Raw genomic sequence first — 18,855 nt, 5'->3', positions numbered from 1 at the left:
GAGGTGTACGGAGTGGAGCCGCGTGTGTACGAGGTGTACAGAGCGGAGCCATGTGTGTACGAGGTGTACAGAGCGGAGCCATGTGTGTATGAGGTGTACGGAGCGGAGCCCTGTGTGTATGAGGTGTATGGAGCGGAGCCCTGTGTGTACGAGGTGTACGGAGCGGAGCCCTGTGTGTTTGAGGTGTACGGAGCGGAGCCATGTGTGTACAAGATCAGGTGTATGGACCAGAGCAGCATGTGTACGAGGTGTACGGAGCGGAGCTCTGTGTGTATGAGGTGTGGGGAGCAGAGCCGTTTGTGTACGGAGCGGAGCCGCGTGTGTACGAGGTGTACAGAGCGGAGCCGCGTGTGTACGAGGTGTACAGAGCGGAGCCGCGTGTGTAAGAGGTGTACGGAGCGGAGCCATGTGTGTACGAGGTGTACGGAGCGGAGCCGCGTGTGTACGAGGTGTACGGAGCGGAGCCATGTGTGTACGAGGTGTACGGAGCGGAGCCGCGTGTGTACGAGGTGTGGGGAGTGGAGCAGTGTGTGTACGAGGTGTACGGAGCGGAGCCGCGTGTGTAAAAGGTGTGGGGAGCAGAGCCGTGTGTGTACGAGGTGTACGGAGCAGAGCCGCGTGTGTACGAAGTGTGGGGAGCGGAAGTGTGGGGAGCGGAGCAGCATGTGTACGAGGTGTACGGAGCGGAGCCGTGTGTGTAAAAGGTGTGGGGAGCAGAGCCGTGTGTGTACGAGGTGTACGGAGCGGAGCAGAGCCGGGTGTGTACGGGGTGTACAGAGTGAAGCCACGTGTGTATGGAGTGGAGCTGTGTGTGTGTACGGAGCGGAGCCGTGTGTGTACGAGGCATACAAACCGGAACCCTGTGTGCATGAGGTGTGCGGAGCCGTACGTGTACGAGGTGTATGGTGGGGAGCATTCATACCTCTCAACCGTCCCAGGTCCAGTCGGACAGTCCCGATTTTGAGAGAGACTGCCCCAGTCGGGAGTTTACTTTTCCCGCGGACACAGGAGTACACGGAGGAGCACTTTAAAACTCGCACGTGACTTTCTACCGTAAGTGTCATGCTGGAAGCTGTCTGTAAATGAGGTAATTTTGGGAGAAGATTGTGATGGAACCATGGAGGCACTTTAGGGAATGCTTCAGATCCATCATCGTGTCCTCCTCCGTCAGCGTGAACAGTGGGATCACCTTGGACTCGGGGATGTTGGCCATGTGAGCGGATCATGATATGTCCTGCATCGGGAGGCTCAGGTGGGCACTACAATGGGAGCCGGGCTGCTATGGTATCTCTATAGAATCTTTCTTTCTCTCTCTCTGTTCTCTTTCTTTAATAATAATAATAATAAATTTTATTTCTATAGCGCTGACATATTCCGCAGCACTTTACATTTCGGAGGGGATTTGTACAGACAATAGACATTACAGCATAACAATAATCACATAGATCATAACAGATACCAAGAGGAGTGAGGGCCCTGCTCGCAAGCTTACAGTCTATGAGGAAAGAGGGAGACACGAAAGGTGGGTGGTAACAGTTGCCCTGATTGTATGGACCAGCCATAATGTTAAGTGTGTAACAGTACAGACACAGAGGGCTAATGGAGGCATAAAGCATGTGGGAACATGATGCGGGGAACCTGGTTATGGTAAAACTTTTGGCTGTGCCACACAGGGATAGATTAGGTTAATGTGTTGAGGCGATAGGCTAGTCTGAATAAATGCGTTTTCAGGGCACGCTTAAAATTGTGGGGATTGGGGACTAATCGTATTGACCTGGGAAGTGCATTCCAAAGAATTGGCGCAGCACGTGTATAGTCTTGGAGACGGGAGTGGGAGGTTCTGATTATTGAGGATACTAACCTCAGGTCATCAGCAGAACGGAGGGCGCGGGTAGGGTGGCATACTGAAACAAGGGAGGAGATGTAGGGTGGTGCTGAGCCATGGAAGGCTTTGTGGGTGAGGGTAATAAGTTTATACTGGATTCTAGAGTGGATGGGTAGCCAGTGTAATGACTGGCACAAGGTAGAGGCATCGGTGTAACGATTGGTGAGGAATATGATCCTGGCTGCAGCATTCAGGACAGATTGGAGAGGGGAGAGTTTGGTAAGAGGGAGACCGATTAGAAGAGAGTTACAATAGTCGAGACGAGAATGAATAAGAGAAACAGTAAGAGTTTTTGCGGAGTCAAAAGTAAGAAAAGATCGAATTCTAGAAATGTTTTTGAGGTGCAGATGACAAGAGCGAGCCAGTGATCGAATGTGGGGGGCAAAGGAAAGCTCGGAGTCAAGTATGACCCCAAGACAGCGGGCCTGTTGCTGGGGAGTAATGGTGGAACCACACACGGAAATGGCAGTGTCGGGTATAGGTACATTAGTAGAGGGAGGAAACACCAGGAGTTCAGTCTTTGACAGGTTCAGTTTCAGATATAGTGAGGACATGATGTTAGACACAGCGTTTAGACAATCGCAGGTGTTTTCTAGAAAGGCTGGCGTGATGTCAGGAGAAGAAGCGTATAATTGGGTGTCATCAGCATAGAGATGGTACTGGAAACCAAATCTACTGATTGACCAATAGGGGCAGTGTACAAGGAGAAGAGGAGGTGGCCTAGAACCGATCCTTGAGGAACCCCAACAGTAAGGGGAAGGTGAGAGGAGGAGGAACCGGCAAAAGATACAGTAAAGGAGCGGTCAGAGAGATAGGAGGAGAACCAGGAGAGAACGGTGTCCTTGAGGCCAATGTAGCTGAGCATAGTGAGGAGGAGCTGATGATCCACAGTGTCGAATGCTGCAGAGAGACCCAAGAGAATTAGCATGGAGTAATGACCATTAGATTTAGCTGTTTGTAGATCATTAGAGACTTTAGTGAGGGCAGTTTCAGTAGAGTGTAAAGAGCGGAAACCGGATTGGAGAGGGTCGAGAAGAGAGTTATCAAAGAGATAGCGGATAAGATGGGAGTGTACCAGGCATTCCAGGAGTTTAGAGATGAAGGGAAGATTAGAGACAGGTCTATAGTTAGCGGAACAGTTTTGGTCGAGGGATGGTTTTTTAAGTAGTGGATGTATGATGGCATGCTTAAATGAGGAGGGAAAGATACCAGAAGAGAGAGAGAGGTTAAATATTTTACTTAGGTGAGGGGTGACAGCAGGCGAAAGGGGCTGGAGGAGATGTGATGGGATGGGGTCACTGGTGCAAGTGGTTGGGCGAGAAGATGCAAGGAGCCTGCTTACTTCTTCTTCTGTGACTGGTTCAAAATCAGAGAGTGAGCTAGATGCAGTGGGGAGGGAGGACAGTGCATGGTATGAGGTGATTGGGAGATAATTTCCTGTTGAATCTGGTCAATTTTTTCTTTGAAGTAATTGGCCAGATCGTCAGCTCGGAGCTCCGTGGTTGGGGCCTGTACTCTTGGGTTGAGTAGAGAATGAAAAGTGTCAAAGAGACGTTTCGGGTTATTGGACAGTGAGGTGATGAGGGTGCTGAAATAGGTTTGTTTGGAGAGGTGAAGGGCAGTGTTGTATGTTCTAAGCATAAACTTATAATGGATGAAATCTTCAGGTAGATTGGATTTTCTCTCTCTGTTCTTTCTTTCCCCTCTTTCTTTCTTTCTTTCTTTCTTTCTTTCTTTCTCCCTCTTTGATCTTTCTTTCCCCTCTTTGTTCTTTCTTTCCCCTCTTTCTTTCTTTCTCTCTCCTTCTCTGATCTTTTTTTCCCCTCTTTCTTTCTTTTTCTCTCTGTTCTTTTTTCCTGTCCATGCTTTCTTTCTCTCTGTTCTTTTTCTTTCTTTCTCTCTGGTCTTTCTTTCTTTCCCCTCTTTCTTTCTCTCTCTGTCCTTTCTTTCCCCTCTCTCTTTCCCCTCTTTCTTCTTTCTCTCTGTTCTTTGTCTCTCTCTGTTTTTTCTTTCTCTCTCTCTCTTTTCTTTCTTTCTCTCTCTCTGTTCTTTCTTTCTCTCTCTGTTCTTTCTTTCTTTCCCCTCTTACTTTCTCTTTCTTTCTCTCTACCTCTCTGTTCTTTCTTTCCCCTCTTTTTTTCTCTCTCTCTGTTCTTTTTTCTGTCCACTCTTTCTTTCTCTCTCTAGTCTTTTTTTATTTCTCTCTCTGTTCTTTTTTTCTCTCTCTCTGTTCTTCCTTTCTTTCTCTGTTCTTTCTTTCCCCTCGTTCTTTCTCTGTTCTTTCTTTCTCTCTGTTCTTCCTTTCTTTCTCTCTGTTCTTTCTTTCTCATCTTTCTTTCATATGTACACTACTAATCAATAGTCTCCTTCACATGAACGTGTTTTGCCACAGAGCGTGTGTCCGTGTGGATCATATACATGTCCGTGTGATCCACACGGAGACAAGTCCGTTTTTTGGCCAGCACCACGGATGCCACATGGCATGAATCGTGGTATGTGTTAAAGGGGTGCCCACTGAGACTCTTTCGCCCGGGGCCCTCAAAAACCTGGAGCCGGCCCTGGGCGCTCAGTCCTTCTGAGGCCTGTCGCAGGATGATAGCCTGTCACCTCCGAAGCGCTCGTGACAGTACCCCCCCTCCTTCGAGTGGCCTCCGGACACTCAGGACTCGGTTTCTCAGGATGTGAGGTATGGAATGCCCTAACCAACCTGGGGGCATTCACCTCTGATGCTGACACTCACGTCCTTTCCTCTGGACGATAACCCCTCCAGTGCACCAAGTACTGCAAGGAATGATGAAGGAGACGAGAATCAACAATCCTCGAAATCTCAAACTCCAAATTGCCATCTACCAAAATTGGGTGGGGCGGTGGGGATGAGCCCTCAATGGGGTTCACACATTTCTTAAGAAGAGATTTTTGAAAAACATTGTGGATTTTGAGAGCTTGAGGAAGCTCCAGACGAAACGCCGCTGGGTTTATGACAGCAGATATTCTATAAGGACCAATAAACCTTGGTCCCAACTTCCAAGAAGGAACCTTCAAATTAATATTCCTAGTGGACAACCACACAAAGTCATTCACATTCAGGTCCGGACCTGGCACACGTCTCCTGTCAGCCACACGTTTGTACCTGTCTCCCATAATTCTCACATTCTTCAGGATGCCATGCCACACGGAAGAAAGCGACAACGCGAAACGCTCCTCCAGAGCTCCTTAAGCCCTTCCCCCATTAAAGGTACCAAACTGTGGATGATAACCATACGCACCGAAAAATGGTGACCTGCCAGTGGACTCTTGACGGTGATTATTAATTGCAAATTCAGCTAATGGTAAGTAAGATGACCAGTCCTCTTGGTTTTCAGAGATACACTTGAGGTATGTCTCCAAATTCTGGTTGACCCGCTCTGTCTGCCCGTTCGACTGGGGATGAAAGGCTGAAGAGAAGGACAGCTGTACCCCCAGTCGAGAACAGAATGCCCTCCAGAATTTGGAAACAAATTGGGTTCACCGATCAGACACGACATCGGAGGGAACCCCGTGAAGTTTTTGTTTTTTTTTAAATTTGTTTATTGAACCATAACAAGTGTACAGCATACATACTGGTATGAAATGTTAAACATAATATAAAATACACATGTATTTCACACGACATTAAAATGTACAGCGACATGTAAATACCAGTTGCATGCAAATAAAGCAAAACATAATGTACATTAAATCACTATGGCCTTGTGTTATTATTCCAGCGATGATATCTACCTAACTACTAAATCGTACCTACATCTACAAGAACAAAAAAAAAGAAAAAAACTATTCCGCAGCCTACTTCCACACAATTAGCTATTTATTATGTGACATCTACACTCTACAAAGTAAGGTGAGAGAAATTCCACCTCTCCCATAGTTATACGAATTTACCTGGGCACCCTCTATTCTGATATAATGTGCGCTCATATGGAATAATCAAGTTCACCAGACTGATCCAGGACCCGAGAGAGGGAGATGAACTCCTCATCCACCGCAATGCCAATACCTTTCGTGCCATAAACAGTGTCTCCCTTAGAAATATCCCAACATATTGACCCCATGTCTCCTCATCCCATACTCCATGTAGACAGACCAGTGGCTCAAGGGGAACAGGAATTTGTACCAGAGACGTCAGTAGTGATGTCACCTGTCTCCATTATTGTGCAACAACAGGACAACACCAAATCATATGAATAAAGTCTTCATCTATTGAATGACATCTAAACATTCCGACGATTGGTATCAACCCATCTTAAAGAGTCGAGTTGGAGTCAAATATGACTGATTTATGATATATAACTGTATCATCCTGTTGTTAACAGATGGAGATACCTTGATCGATGATTCCAGTATTTCTTCCCACTCCTCTCCCTGTGTATCTGGGATGAGCCTTTCCCACTTCTTCTTAATGGAGTCTATGGTGGACTCTGTCCCTATTGACAACAGATATGTATATAGAGAGGAGATGAGACCCTGGGGGCCTTGTGATTTAAGGATCCCTATCAAGGGTAGAGATGAAATAGCGTTATCTGTACCTATATATCTCATATGTGATTGAAACGCTGATCTTAGCTGTAAATAACAAAAGAACTGAGACCTCGGGACACTGCGATTAATTTGTAATTGTTCAAAAGAGATCAAAGTTCCATGGTCATACAGATCGCGTATCGTAGAGACACTATATTGAGCCCAAAACTCGGCGGATGGATGTTCAAGTAACGCCGGAAGGTAGCCATTATTCCATAGGGGCATCTCAGCCACAATATCCTCAAATCCAACCACCCTCTTGATCTGTTTCCATATTGATCGTGCCAGACGAAGCAGGGGCAGCAGTCGTGAGACATTTGTTTTCCTCGTTTCCAAAAATCCCAAAGGGCAACTAGTTTGTGCGTCATGAAGTAAATGGTTTTTAGAATTAGGTAGGTGACCGCCGGGCATCCACGTGGTTATGGCTTTGGCCTGCCCAGATAAATAATACAAAAAGAAATTGGGTAACACTGCCCCCCCCTCCCTTCGGGGTCCTCTGCAAAATGGCTAGCTTAAGTTTGGGCCTAGTGTTCCCCCATATAAAGGACGTGATCTGAGAATTCAAATTGGTGAAAAAGGATCTGGGCACCACTATAGCACTATGTTGAAGAAAGTAGTTAAGCTTGGTGAGTAATATCATTTTAATCAAATTAATACGTCCGGCCACAGACAGTGGAAGTTTACCCCAAATTTGGCCTTAACCATCTCCTGTAGCAGATATATATTAAGGTGCAGATCAAGTTTACTGTCTTTAGAAATATGGACACCCAGGTATTTAAAACTGGTTACAATGGGTAGCAAGGAGAGAGTCTCAAGTCGTGGCATTGGAGAATGGGAAAGAGGCATCAGAGCAGATTTCCCCCAATTTATGTATAGGCCAGAAAATTTACCAAATTTATTTATAATAGTGATCACTCTTGTCAGGGTCTCCTCCGCTTTGTCCATAAATATCACCATGTCGTCAGCATATAGGCCCATGGTATCTGTCCTACCCGCTATCTCTATAACAGTAACATCAGGGGAAGATCTTATACGAATTGCCAGTGCCTCAATAGCAAGAGCAAAAAGGGCCGGGGAAAGGGGACACCCCTGACGAGTTCCCCTATGCAGTGAAAATGGCTCAGATATGGAATTATTTACAATGACCCGGGCCTTAGGCTTCATGTACAAAATACTGACCCATTTTTTAAATCTATCACCGAATCCATACCTCTGCAAACATGCACGGAGAAAAGGCCATTCAAGAGAGTCAAAGGCCTTGGCCGCATCCAGCGATGCCAATGCCCATTCATTGTCCTGCTCCAGAGAGCTATATTGGACCACTGACTGGACTCGTCTAATATTAATGGAGGTGCTCTTACCAGGCATAAAGCCAGTTTGATCAGAGTGTACAAGATCCAATATGACTGAATTTAACCTCTTGGCCAAAATTTTTGCAAAAATCTTATAATCCACATTTACCAATGATATGGGCCGATAAGATCCACAATCTAAAGGGTCTTTCCCCTCCTTTTTAAGAACTATTATATTGGCCTCATAGAAAGAATCCGGCATGCACCCCCCCTCCCAAATCCCTCGAAACACCGTCAACAAAAGAGGCGCCAGTATCTCCTGGTATTTCCTATACAGTTCAACAGGGAATCCATCCGGCCCAGGGGCCTTCCCAGAGGCCATATCCTTTATGGCATCCTCCACCTCCTCCAGAGTAAATTCAGCATCCATAAAGGCCTGCTGGGAAGGGCTCAGCGTAGGAAACTCTATGTCTAACAAATAATTTAGACACTCAGGGCCATCCACATCAATTTTAGAGTTATACAACGAACTATAATAATCGGAAAAACATTTCAGAATTTCCTCCTTTGAAGAAACCAGAGTACCATCCGAGTGGCGAATCTGCAGAATCGTGTTAGTTGTATTATGCTGTCGCACCAGATAAGCCAAAAATTTACTAGCCTGATTCCCCATTTCAAAATAAGATTGTCTAGTAAAAAATAGTTTACGTTTAGTTTTAGTATCAATATATTGAGTATATAACCTTTGAGCAGTCAACCACTCTACCCTATTATTATTAGTTTGATCAGATATATAGGCTGCCTCCGAATTTTTCAGACGTCGCTCCATCCTGCCATCCTCCTCCGATGTCACCCGTTTAATATAAGAGATCGTAGAGGACAAACAACCCCTCAGATAAGCTTTAAGAGTGTCCAAAAAAATATATTAACATTTCGGGTTTCAGGGTGGGACGAGACGAAGCAAAGTAACTGATCTATCGTCCTATCAGGCGATTTTATCAACTTCAGCCAAAAGGGGTTCAACTTCCATGTTATCCTGTTGGTCGAAGGGCGAAATTTAAGTTTAAGAATAGCCGGACTATGGTCTGAAATCCCCCTACTGCCATGTTCAACATCATCTACCCAAGTCGCCAGGCCGCCGGATCCAAAAATGTAATCTATGCAAGACAGAGCGTTTAGTGGAGGAGTGGCAAGTATACTCCTTCGTCTCAGGATGGCGCATTCTCCATAGATCCAGCCACCCGCTTCCTGCCATAAATTGTGACAGCCGGGATGTAACCGGGGGGATGTCCCGCTCTGCACTCCATCACCTAGTCTCAGTTTATCTAGATGATTATTCATAACTAAATTAAAGTCCCCCATACAAATAACGTGAGCATCTGGGTAATTCAGGGGGAAACTCAATGCCTTCTGGATAATTGACATATTCGCTGGGGGAGGGTTGCAAATACACAGGATAACATATTTCTGAGAGTTAATTAGCGCAAACACAAACCGTCCCTCAGGATCTTTCCGGGCCTCCCTGGTCTCCCACCGAACATCTTTATGTATTAATAATGAAACTCCCCTGGAATAGCTGGTGTGAAAAGCATGTATAAACCACTGTACCCATGGTTTTTGCACCCATCGAACCGTATCCCTGGTTAGGTGCGTCTCCACCAGAGCCACAATATGAGGGCGATATTGTCTAATTTGTGAGAACACCTTAATTTTCTTTCGGGGGGTTTTTATGCCCCTTACATTCCAGGTCATACAAATCAGCTCAGAACCCATTCCCGCCTATCTGAATATGTTGCATAGTGGTACCCAAACAGAGTGCAGAGATATCACCTAGAGAACAAAATTGGCATCGGCTGCGGCATTTAACTAAATAACTATAAAAACTAAGACCTTGAAGAAAAAAACAAAACAAGAACTTAGTAGTGTTGGAGCACAGTCTCACGCCCCCATCAACAAATAAGGAAGGGGATACCATCACTGACTGAAATTGCTGTTGGCTGCGAATTATACCTGAAAAAAAATAAATAAAACCAAAACCACTATAAAAAAAATCAAAGTGGAAAAACAAACAATACGGGAGCAAAGTCCTGCTCTCCCATCACGGAATAAACACGGGGATACCATCACTGAACTCAGTGTCCGGTATTGTTGGTAATCCAGGCGTCCGTGGAAAAGGCTCCAATCAAACCGTCAATGGAAAGAATTCTGATTAACAGTAGAAACATTAGGATTCCTTCTCAGCAGACCCTTTGTGGAACCGCAGCCACTCAGCCGCCTCCACCGGATCCGTAAAAAATAGGGAAGAACCCCCGTGAACCACCCGGAGTCTGGCCAGATAAATCATTGAATACACGATATTCCTCTCCCGGAGCCGCCTCTTGACCTCCACGAATTGTGCTCGTTGTTTCTGAAGTTCCATGGAAAAGTCTGGAAAAATTGAGATCACGGCATTGTTGAACTTAATGGGACTCTTTTGTCGAGCTAGACGTAGAATTGAATCCCTGTCCCTGCAGTTGAGGAGACGGGCCAAAAAGGGTCTAGGTGGGGCCCCAGGAGGAAGAGGTCTTGTGGGGACCCTATGGGCCCTTTCCACAGCAAATGTTGGGGAGAATTCGTCTCCCAGAGAGGTTTTGAGCCAATCTTCTAGAAACTGTTCCGGATGCTGACCTTCCGAGTGCTCCGGCAGACCAATGACTCTGATGTTATTCCGGCGCATTCTATTCTCCAAGTCATCTGCTTTTTGCCTCCATGCGTTTACCGAGCCCGCCGCTCTCGTAAGCTTGGCCTCCATGGGAGCGATGGTATACTCGACCTTGGAGACCCTCGTCTCCACCTCCATAATACGCCCTTTCATGGCCTGCATATCTTGGCGAAGACGCCCCACCTCGGTATACACGTCCTCTATTTTCCCCGTCAGCGATGTTCTGGTTAAAGAGATGGCCTGCATCAGTTGTTCAGATGCCTGCTTGAGGGTTAATTCCTCCTGCACACTCTCCTCTCCACCCTCAGAGGGGCGGTTTTTACGCTGAACCTGTGAGGGGTTATTTCTGAGGGACCGTGCGGCATCTGAATCGTCAGGTCTAGCATACGCTTTTAATTTTTCGGCTGCGCTTGCCCCCTTGGAGCAGTTCATTTTTATTAGCACTATGGCACAGCCGAGCAGCTGAAGTGATATATCCAGGAGACTCCAACCCCGTGAAGTTTTACGATCTCATTAATGGAAACCTGGGCCAGAGTCTTGGCATTAGGAAGTGCTGGTAATGCGACGAAACGGACCATTTTACTAAATCTATCCACGACCACCAACACCACCGTTTTACCCGCAGATACTGGTAGGTCCGTGATGAAATCCATGGGTAGATGTGTCCAAGGCCTGGAGGGAATTGGTAATGGGAGGAGAGTACCAGATGGTGAGTACTTGATACCTTACAGCGAGCGCAAGAACTGCATGTGGACACCTGTTCCACCACATCCCGTTGCAACCCTGGCCACCAAAAACGACGAGAGAGAAGGTCCGCAGTTGCTTTACCCCCTGGATGCCCTGCTAGCACCGAGTTGTGGTGTTCGTTAATAACCTTGTGACGCAGACTGGGAGGTACAAATAGCTTCCCTGAAGGACAGTAGGCAGGGGCGCCCCCTGTGTCTCCAACACCTCAGCCTCCAGTTCAGGATATAGTGCCGAAACAAGTACACCCTCCTGCAATATTGGTACTGGACTCTCTTGGTCTCCCCCACCCGGGAAGCTCCTAGACAGAGCATCCGCCTTGACATTTTTGACCCCGGGGCGAAAAGTGACCACGAAATTGAACCTTGTAAAAACCAACGACCACCTAGCTTGTCTTGGGTTCAGACGCTTGGCCGACTGCAGATATGAGAGATTTTTGTGGTCAGTAATAACTGTAATTGGATGGGCAGCCCCCTCCAGCCAATGTCGCCATTCTTCCAATGCCAATTTAATTGCCAACAGCTCCCTGTTGCTCACGTCATAGTTCCTTTCGGCCAAGGACAATTTTTTCGAAAAGAATGCACATGGGTGCCATTTACCAGGAGACTGACCCTGAGACAACACAGCCCCCACCCCCACCTCCGATGCATCAACCTCTACAATAAATGGCTGAAAGGCATCGGGTTGAGTGAGTATGGGTGCCTTGGCAGAACAGTTTTTTAGGGAGGAAAAGCATTCAGAGCAACCTCTGACCAATTAGAAAAATCCGACCCCTTCCTTGTCATGTCATTAAAGGGTTTAACAATTGCAGAGTAATTCCAAATGAATTTTCGGTAAACATTTGTAAAGCCCAGAAAACTCTGCAAGGCCTTCAGGTTCTCAGGACGGTCCCAGTCCAGGACAGCACGGACCTTCTCCGGATCCATCCGAAAACCGGAACATGACAACAAATATCCCAAAAACTGTATCTCTTGTACGGCAAAAACACATTTCTCCAGTTTGGCCTGCAGTTTATCTCTTAAGATCTGTAAAACCTGATGTGTCCCAAAATCCGGCGAATAAATCAAAATGTCATCTAAATAGACCACCACAAACCTGCCCACCAAATGACGAAATATGTCGTTGATGAAGTGCTGGAAAACTGCAGGGGCAGTAGTGAGACCGAATGGCATAACCAGGCTCAAAAAAAAAGGCGCCCTGAGTGTTGTTGATGGCAGTTTTCCATTCGCCCCCCTCTCTGATCCTAACCAGATTGTAAGCCCCCCTTATGTCCAACTTGGAGAACACTTTAGCTCCCACCACCTGACTGAACAAATCTGGAATCAGAGGCAGAGGGTATGGGTCTCGGATGGTGATTTGATTTAATTCCCGGAAATCTACACAGGGACGTAAGCCGACATCCTTCTTCTTCACAAAGAAGAACCCCACCGCAACGGGCGAAGATGAGGGTCTGATGTGTCCCTTCTCCAGACTTTCGGCAATGAACTCCTTCATAGCCTGTCTCTCAGGGCCAGAAAGATTATACAGTCTGGATTTGGGCAGCTTAGCTCCGGGGATCAGGTTAATGGGACAATCGTATGCACGATGCGGGGGTAGTTCCTGACTCCCCCTCTCCGAAAAGACATCCTTAAAGCCCTTCAGAAATCCCGGAGTAACAGGCCAGATTAACCCCCCCGCCCAGAATATACCCGGGGTTAAAGTGGCCTAGGCCAGATTATACCTCTCAGGGTCAGAATATACCCCAGCTGCTGTAGATCAGATTTTTCAAGCTTTTCAGAACCCTTGAGTGATATAGTCAATAACGGGGCTCCAGGCAGCACACAGGGCAGCAGAGACAGAGAACGGGGTCCCAGGCAGCACACGGGGGTCAGAGACAGTGAACGGGACCCAGACAGCGCACAGGGCCCCAGGCAGCACACGGGGGGGGGGGGTGAGAGACAGCGAACTTGGCCACAGACAGCACACGGGGGCCAGAGACAGCGTACGGGTTCCCAGGCAGTGCACGGGGCCCCAGGCAGCACATGGGGGCACCAGGCAGCACACAGGGACCCGGGCAGCATACAGGGACCCCTGGCAGCACACAGGGGTGCAGAGACAGCACACGGGGCCCCACGCAGCGCACAGGGGCCCCAGACATGGCACAGGATTGAGTGTTTTAATCAAGAACGGGGCCCCAGACATCACACAAGGGCCTCAGACATCGTACAGGTGCTCAAGACAACGCACAGTGGCCTCAGACATTGCACAGGGGCCCCAGACATTGCACAGGGGCCCCAGACATCACACAGGGCCCCAAGACATTGCACAGGGGCCCCCAGACATCGTCAAGGGGCCCCAGACATCACACATCGCACAGGGGCCCCAGACATCACACAAAATCCCCAGACATTGCACAGGATTGAGTGATATACTCAAGAACGGGGCCCCAGACATCACACAGGGGGTCCCAAACAGCACACAGGTGGTCCCAGACAGCGCACAGAGAGGCAGAGACAGCGCACAGGGGGCCCTGTGCGCTGTCTCTCCCCCCCCCTTGCGTGCTGTCTTTTCCCCCTTGTGCGCTGTCTCTTCCCCCCTTGTGTGCTGTCTCTGCCCCCCTGTGCACTGTCTCTGTCCCTCTGTGCATTGCCTGGGGCCCCTATGTGCTGCCAGGGGCCCCTGTATTCTGTCTGGGGCCCCTGTATTCTGCCTGGGGCCCCTGTGTGCTGCCTGGGGCCCTGTGCACTGTCTCTCCCCCCCTGTTCGCTGCCTGGGGCCCCTGTGCACTGCTAGGGGCCCCTGTATCCTGCCTGGGGCCCCTGTGCGCTGTCTGGGGCTCTTTGCGCTGCCTGGGGGCCCTGGGTGCTGCCTGGGGCCCTGTGTGCTGCCTGGGACCCCGTTCGCTGTCTGTGCCCCCCGTGTCCTGCCTGGGGCCCCTGTGAGCTGCCTGGAGCCCTATGCGATGCCTGTGGTCACTGTATGCTGCCTGGGGACCCTGTGTATTGCCTGGGGCCCTGTGCACTGCCTGGGGCCCCCTTGTGCTGCTTGGGGCCCCGTGTGCTGCCTGGGGCCCTGAGCACTGCCAGGGGCCCTGTGCGCTGTCTGGGGCCCCATGAGTGTCCTCTACCCCACTGTGCGCTGCCTGGGGCCCCTGTGTATTATCTGGGGCTCCTGTGCGTTGCCTGGGGCCCTGTTATTAAGTATATCACTCAATGATTCTCAAAAGCGTGAAAAATCTGATCTACAGCAGCTGGGGTATATTCTGACCCAGAGGGGTATAATCTGGCTTAGGCCACATTAACCCCGGGTATATTCTGGGCGGGGGGTTAATCTGGCCTGTTACATCGGCAAGATTTGTGCAGAGACTGCAGAGAGGGAAACATTCAGACAGTTCTCCTGACAGTAATCTCCCCATTCAATAATTTCCCTGGCTTGCCAATCCACCACCGGATTATGTCTGACCAGCCAGGGTAGGCCCAACACAATTGGAGTAGGTAGCCCCTCTAAAACATAGCATGGAATTATTTCAGAATGGGTTGGCCCCACCCTCAGTTTTATATTATGAACAATTTGTATGAGAGTCTTCTGTGTAAGTGGAGCTGAATCAATGGCGAAAATGGGAATAGGCTTAGCTAATGTACAGCACAAACTCGGCGTCCACCATACTGACTCCAGCTCCACTGTCAACAAACACAGAAATGTTCTCGGCCTTGCTCTTTAGCTTTACCTCTGCTGACAGGACAAATCGGGAACTGCAAGCAAAAGAAAAATGCACGACCTGCTTATCTAGCTAGCTCCAGACCACCAAGGGTTAACAGAGTACCCTTTTGCCTTGGTACCAAAGGGCGGGCTCCAATAAAATGACCCTCCCCCCCCCCCCCCCCTGGAAAAATCAAACACCTTTTTTCTTGCGACTCTCAGCGGAGAAATACGGGGTGGCAGCCCCTCCTAACTGCATGGGTTCTACCTCCTCCCCCAACACAGGTTCACCGCCAGGCTGATCCTCGGACACAGGGGAACGACTCCCACCAAAGGGACCTGGGGAAAGTGGTCTTACCCACCGATCCCGAAGGCGTCTATCCTCACGTATAGCAAGTGATATAGCCGCCTCCAAAGGCGCAGGAGCCTCATACATAGCCAGAACATCCTTTAGTCTTTCAGAAAGACCCTCACAAAATTGGCTCTTAAGAGATGCATCATTCCATTTTGTGTCAGTTGCCCACCTACGGAATTCAGAGCTATATGACTCTACTGACCGGTTCCCCTGCAGGAGGCGGCGAAGTCTAGACTCCGCCAGGGTAACTCGATCAGGGTCATCATAAATGAGGGCCAGGGCCCAAAAAAAAACCCTCCACAGACTGGAGACAGAGTCCTGTGGTAAGGAAAAAGCCCACGATTGTGGATCTCCCTGCAATAAAGAAATCACAATCCCTACTTTTTGCTCTTCATTGCCAGATGAGTAGGGTCGAAGCTTGAAATACAGTTTGCAAATCTATCGGAAACAGTCAAATTCAACGTTAAAAAAATAGAGGAATCAATTCTTAAAGACAGTAGATCTTTCAAGGACAAAGACTTGACCTGGTGGGGGAGGAACCTCGCGGTAAAACTATTTACTCTGCCAAAAATTTTGTACATCCTGAGATGCTTACCCCTGCCCATCCCCACCATATGTCTTACGAACATTCAAGCACTAAAGGCCCCCTAGGCTAGATCTAATCTCTCCCTAGAACTCCTACCGAGTCCCTATATTGGTTCCTCACCAATCGCCGAGCCGGAATGTGAGGCCCTGAATCTCCCTGGGGCCTAGTCCTGAATAGGGAACGGGAGGGAGATGCGCGCTAGGCAGTCTCCGCTAAACTAAAGACGTAAGGTGAGACAAACAGGGGAACACTTAGCTGAATCGCCAGATATGGATACCAGAAGAGGAATTCCAGACACCAAACTGGAGCACTCTGAGAAGGTCCAACACTCTAGCAAGCAGAAGTGGAAATGAAGCTATTACCCACACTGGGTCACAGCTGAGTCACTAACTAAATAGATCCAAACTTCTCAGGGCAGGAGGAGGTCAACGCTGGGTCCTAGAGGCAGATGGTTCAGGGAGAAGTCTGTATGGACAGGCGCTCAAACCTTCTGAAGCCTGACGCAGGATGATAGCCTGTCACCTCCGAAGCGCTCGTGACACATATTCCTTTTTATACTTCACAACTGTTCTTCAAGCCATTATTCGTAGGTCAAGGGGAAGGGGTGATGAGATTAACTCACATTGTTTGACTATTTAATCACTTTTGCATAGATTTTTCCTCCACTGTTTTGCAAGTCAATGAGCCACAAGACCCACACCATAGTCATTCAACATATTAAGCAAGCATCCATTGATCAGTGACCTTGCGTCCTTGTTTTGCAAAGATAACCTTACAATAAACTGTATAATAGGTAAATAACAGCCGTTCATCAATTTACAAATATCAATTCAACCTACAAGAAGAGTCAACATAAAGATAACAGTCTATGCCTCCAGGTCTACTGAAAATAGACATCTGGATAATTACGATTAAATTCTGTGTCGTCATAGATGTTTAGTCCACATTGCACATTAGATGACTATCGACCAAACACTTCAGCTGATCGGTCAGTCGTCTGAGCCATCTTTCCCATACATTTTGCTGAGAGCTCCTGTGCTGTCTATGAGAAAGCCTCCGACAGTCATGTCACGGCAGTCCAAAATCGGACATGAGTGATCGTCATCTCCCTCGACCATCTCTCAGCCAGTGTCCCCATACACATTAGACTGTCATCCAAGTCTGTTGATGTCGGGGGGCTCGGCAGACAATATAATGTGTGTGAGGCCTTTTGACTACACAGTATTAAAATTAGACAGTTTTATCCAACAACATGAAGCTCTGGCTTATATTTTAAGACTTGTCAGATCTAAGTTTTCAATAAGAATTAGACAGTATTGATACATTTCTCTCAATGGCAGGGGCATAGCCATCACGGTCATACATTCAGCTGAAGCACGGGCACTTTCAAGGACATTATAGCAAGAAGGGGCCCAAGATAGGGGCATTATTACTGGAAGTGGCTCACGATGGGGGATATTATACTAGGAAGGGGCCAGAATGAGTGACATTATATCAGGAAGATTCCCAGGATGGTAGCCATTATTACTGGAAGGGGCTCAGGATGGGAATATTATACCAGAAAGGGGCCCAGGATGGTGAACATTATACCAGGATGTATACACATGTCACAATAGGATCTAGAATGCTACAAGGACCCATACATCTGACCACCATGCAGGTGGGGGCCTATCGGACACTAGTTGCACCACTGCTCAATTGCTCAATGGGTTGTTAGGATAGAATAGGAAATCCTTCTACCTGTGTGGCAGCTGTAGGAGACAATTTCAGTCAGACTTCTGTGCATGTTTGCTAGGATCAGATCAGCGTCCATTTCCCTAATCAGAGGCTTCTTGTCCTCGTCCTCTTGTTCGCAGGCTGCGGCTTCGCTCGGTGCGGCTTCGCTCGGTGCGGCTTCTTGTTGCAGTACAGATAATGGCTCGGTCATGCGAAGCGTACTCCTGATATCACTTATTGAGCGGGATCGTTCCTTGTATTCTTCTTTTAATTCTGAGATGACGTTGGAGTGATATTTTATGACTTGACTTTTCTGTATGGAGACTTCAGATTTGACTTTTTTTTTCAGGACATGTAGTTGTTCCTGCAGGTCTCCAAAGACGGCGATCACCTGGTTCTCCAGTTTTCTGGCTTTTTTTTTTTCTGCACGTAGGCTCTCGTGGAGACTTTTAATAGTCATCCTTGTTTCCTTCCTTTCGGAGTCCAATGTCTGGAGACTTTTCCTCAGTTCCTTCTTCTTCTTTGTGGCAGCCTCGTCCAGAGTTTCGGCGGGGTGTCCTCGGTGCTCTCCCAGCATGGAGCAGTCTGAACAGATGCAGGCAGAATCCTGCAGGCAGTAATACTCCAGGGGCAGATTGTGGACCGAGCATTTCTGATTCTCCAGAGAATTTGTTGGACTTACTAACTTGTGTTCCAGCGACTCGTGTGCGGCCAAATGTGCAGGACTCAGGGACACTTCACACTTCAGACAGATCTTAGCGGCAGGTGCTGAAGGGTTACCACAGTACTTACAAGGCGCCTGAGTTGTTTCCCGCGCACACCTGGGGTGCTCCGCTCCTCTCAGCTCTGATTTCCTCTCCACGGAAGGTCTAGCAGTGAACCGTTTCCCACACTGAGGACACGTATAAAATTCAGACTTGTCCTGCGCGGCCAGATGGTCTTGTATACAGAGCAGACAGAAGACATGTTCACAGGGAAGTGACACCGGCCCAGTGTGAGGTTTCTGGCAGATGTGGCAGCTCAACTCGCCCTCCAGCACCGCGGCTGCCATTTCCTGATCTGTAAATGAAACTGAAAATACTCTTTCTTCTGACTTCCGCTTCTAGTAGTCTGCAGCGTTTCATCCTCTATATCAGTGGTCCCCAACCTTTCTGACCTTGAGAGCCACATCCAGCTCCCACCCCCCTCACAGTAGTGTCAACCAAAGCCCCCATTACAGGTGTAGTGATAACCAAAGCTTTTCCACAGAAATCACTCCAAAGCCATACACTGAGATCCAGGGGTTCCCACAATCCCCCCAATTCAGATTCTCCCATCAAGGACTCCCAGCACACTGTCACATCC

At 48.2% G+C, this 18,855-nt stretch overlaps 1 protein-coding gene across 1 annotated transcript in view; it reads right to left on the bottom strand.

Moving 5' to 3' along the window:
• Nucleotides 1–18,562, bottom strand: part of LOC141050731 (uncharacterized) — a 107,675-nt gene extending 89,113 nt beyond the window's left edge. The window contains exon 1 of the mRNA XM_073547341.1: nucleotides 17,536–18,562. Coding sequence (XP_073403442.1) covers nucleotides 17,536–18,562 — 1,027 coding nt within the window. The remainder of the gene's footprint in view (nucleotides 1–17,535) is intronic.
• Nucleotides 18,563–18,855: the final 293 nt, after the last annotated feature.

The sequence above is a fragment of the Dendrobates tinctorius genome, unplaced genomic scaffold (assembly GCF_039654945.1).
Source record: "Dendrobates tinctorius isolate UK_male_01 unplaced genomic scaffold, ASM3965494v1 ptg000152l, whole genome shotgun sequence".
NCBI classification, from domain to species: domain Eukaryota; kingdom Metazoa; phylum Chordata; class Amphibia; order Anura; family Dendrobatidae; genus Dendrobates; species Dendrobates tinctorius.
This window is presented reverse-complemented; position numbering and strand designations above follow the sequence as displayed.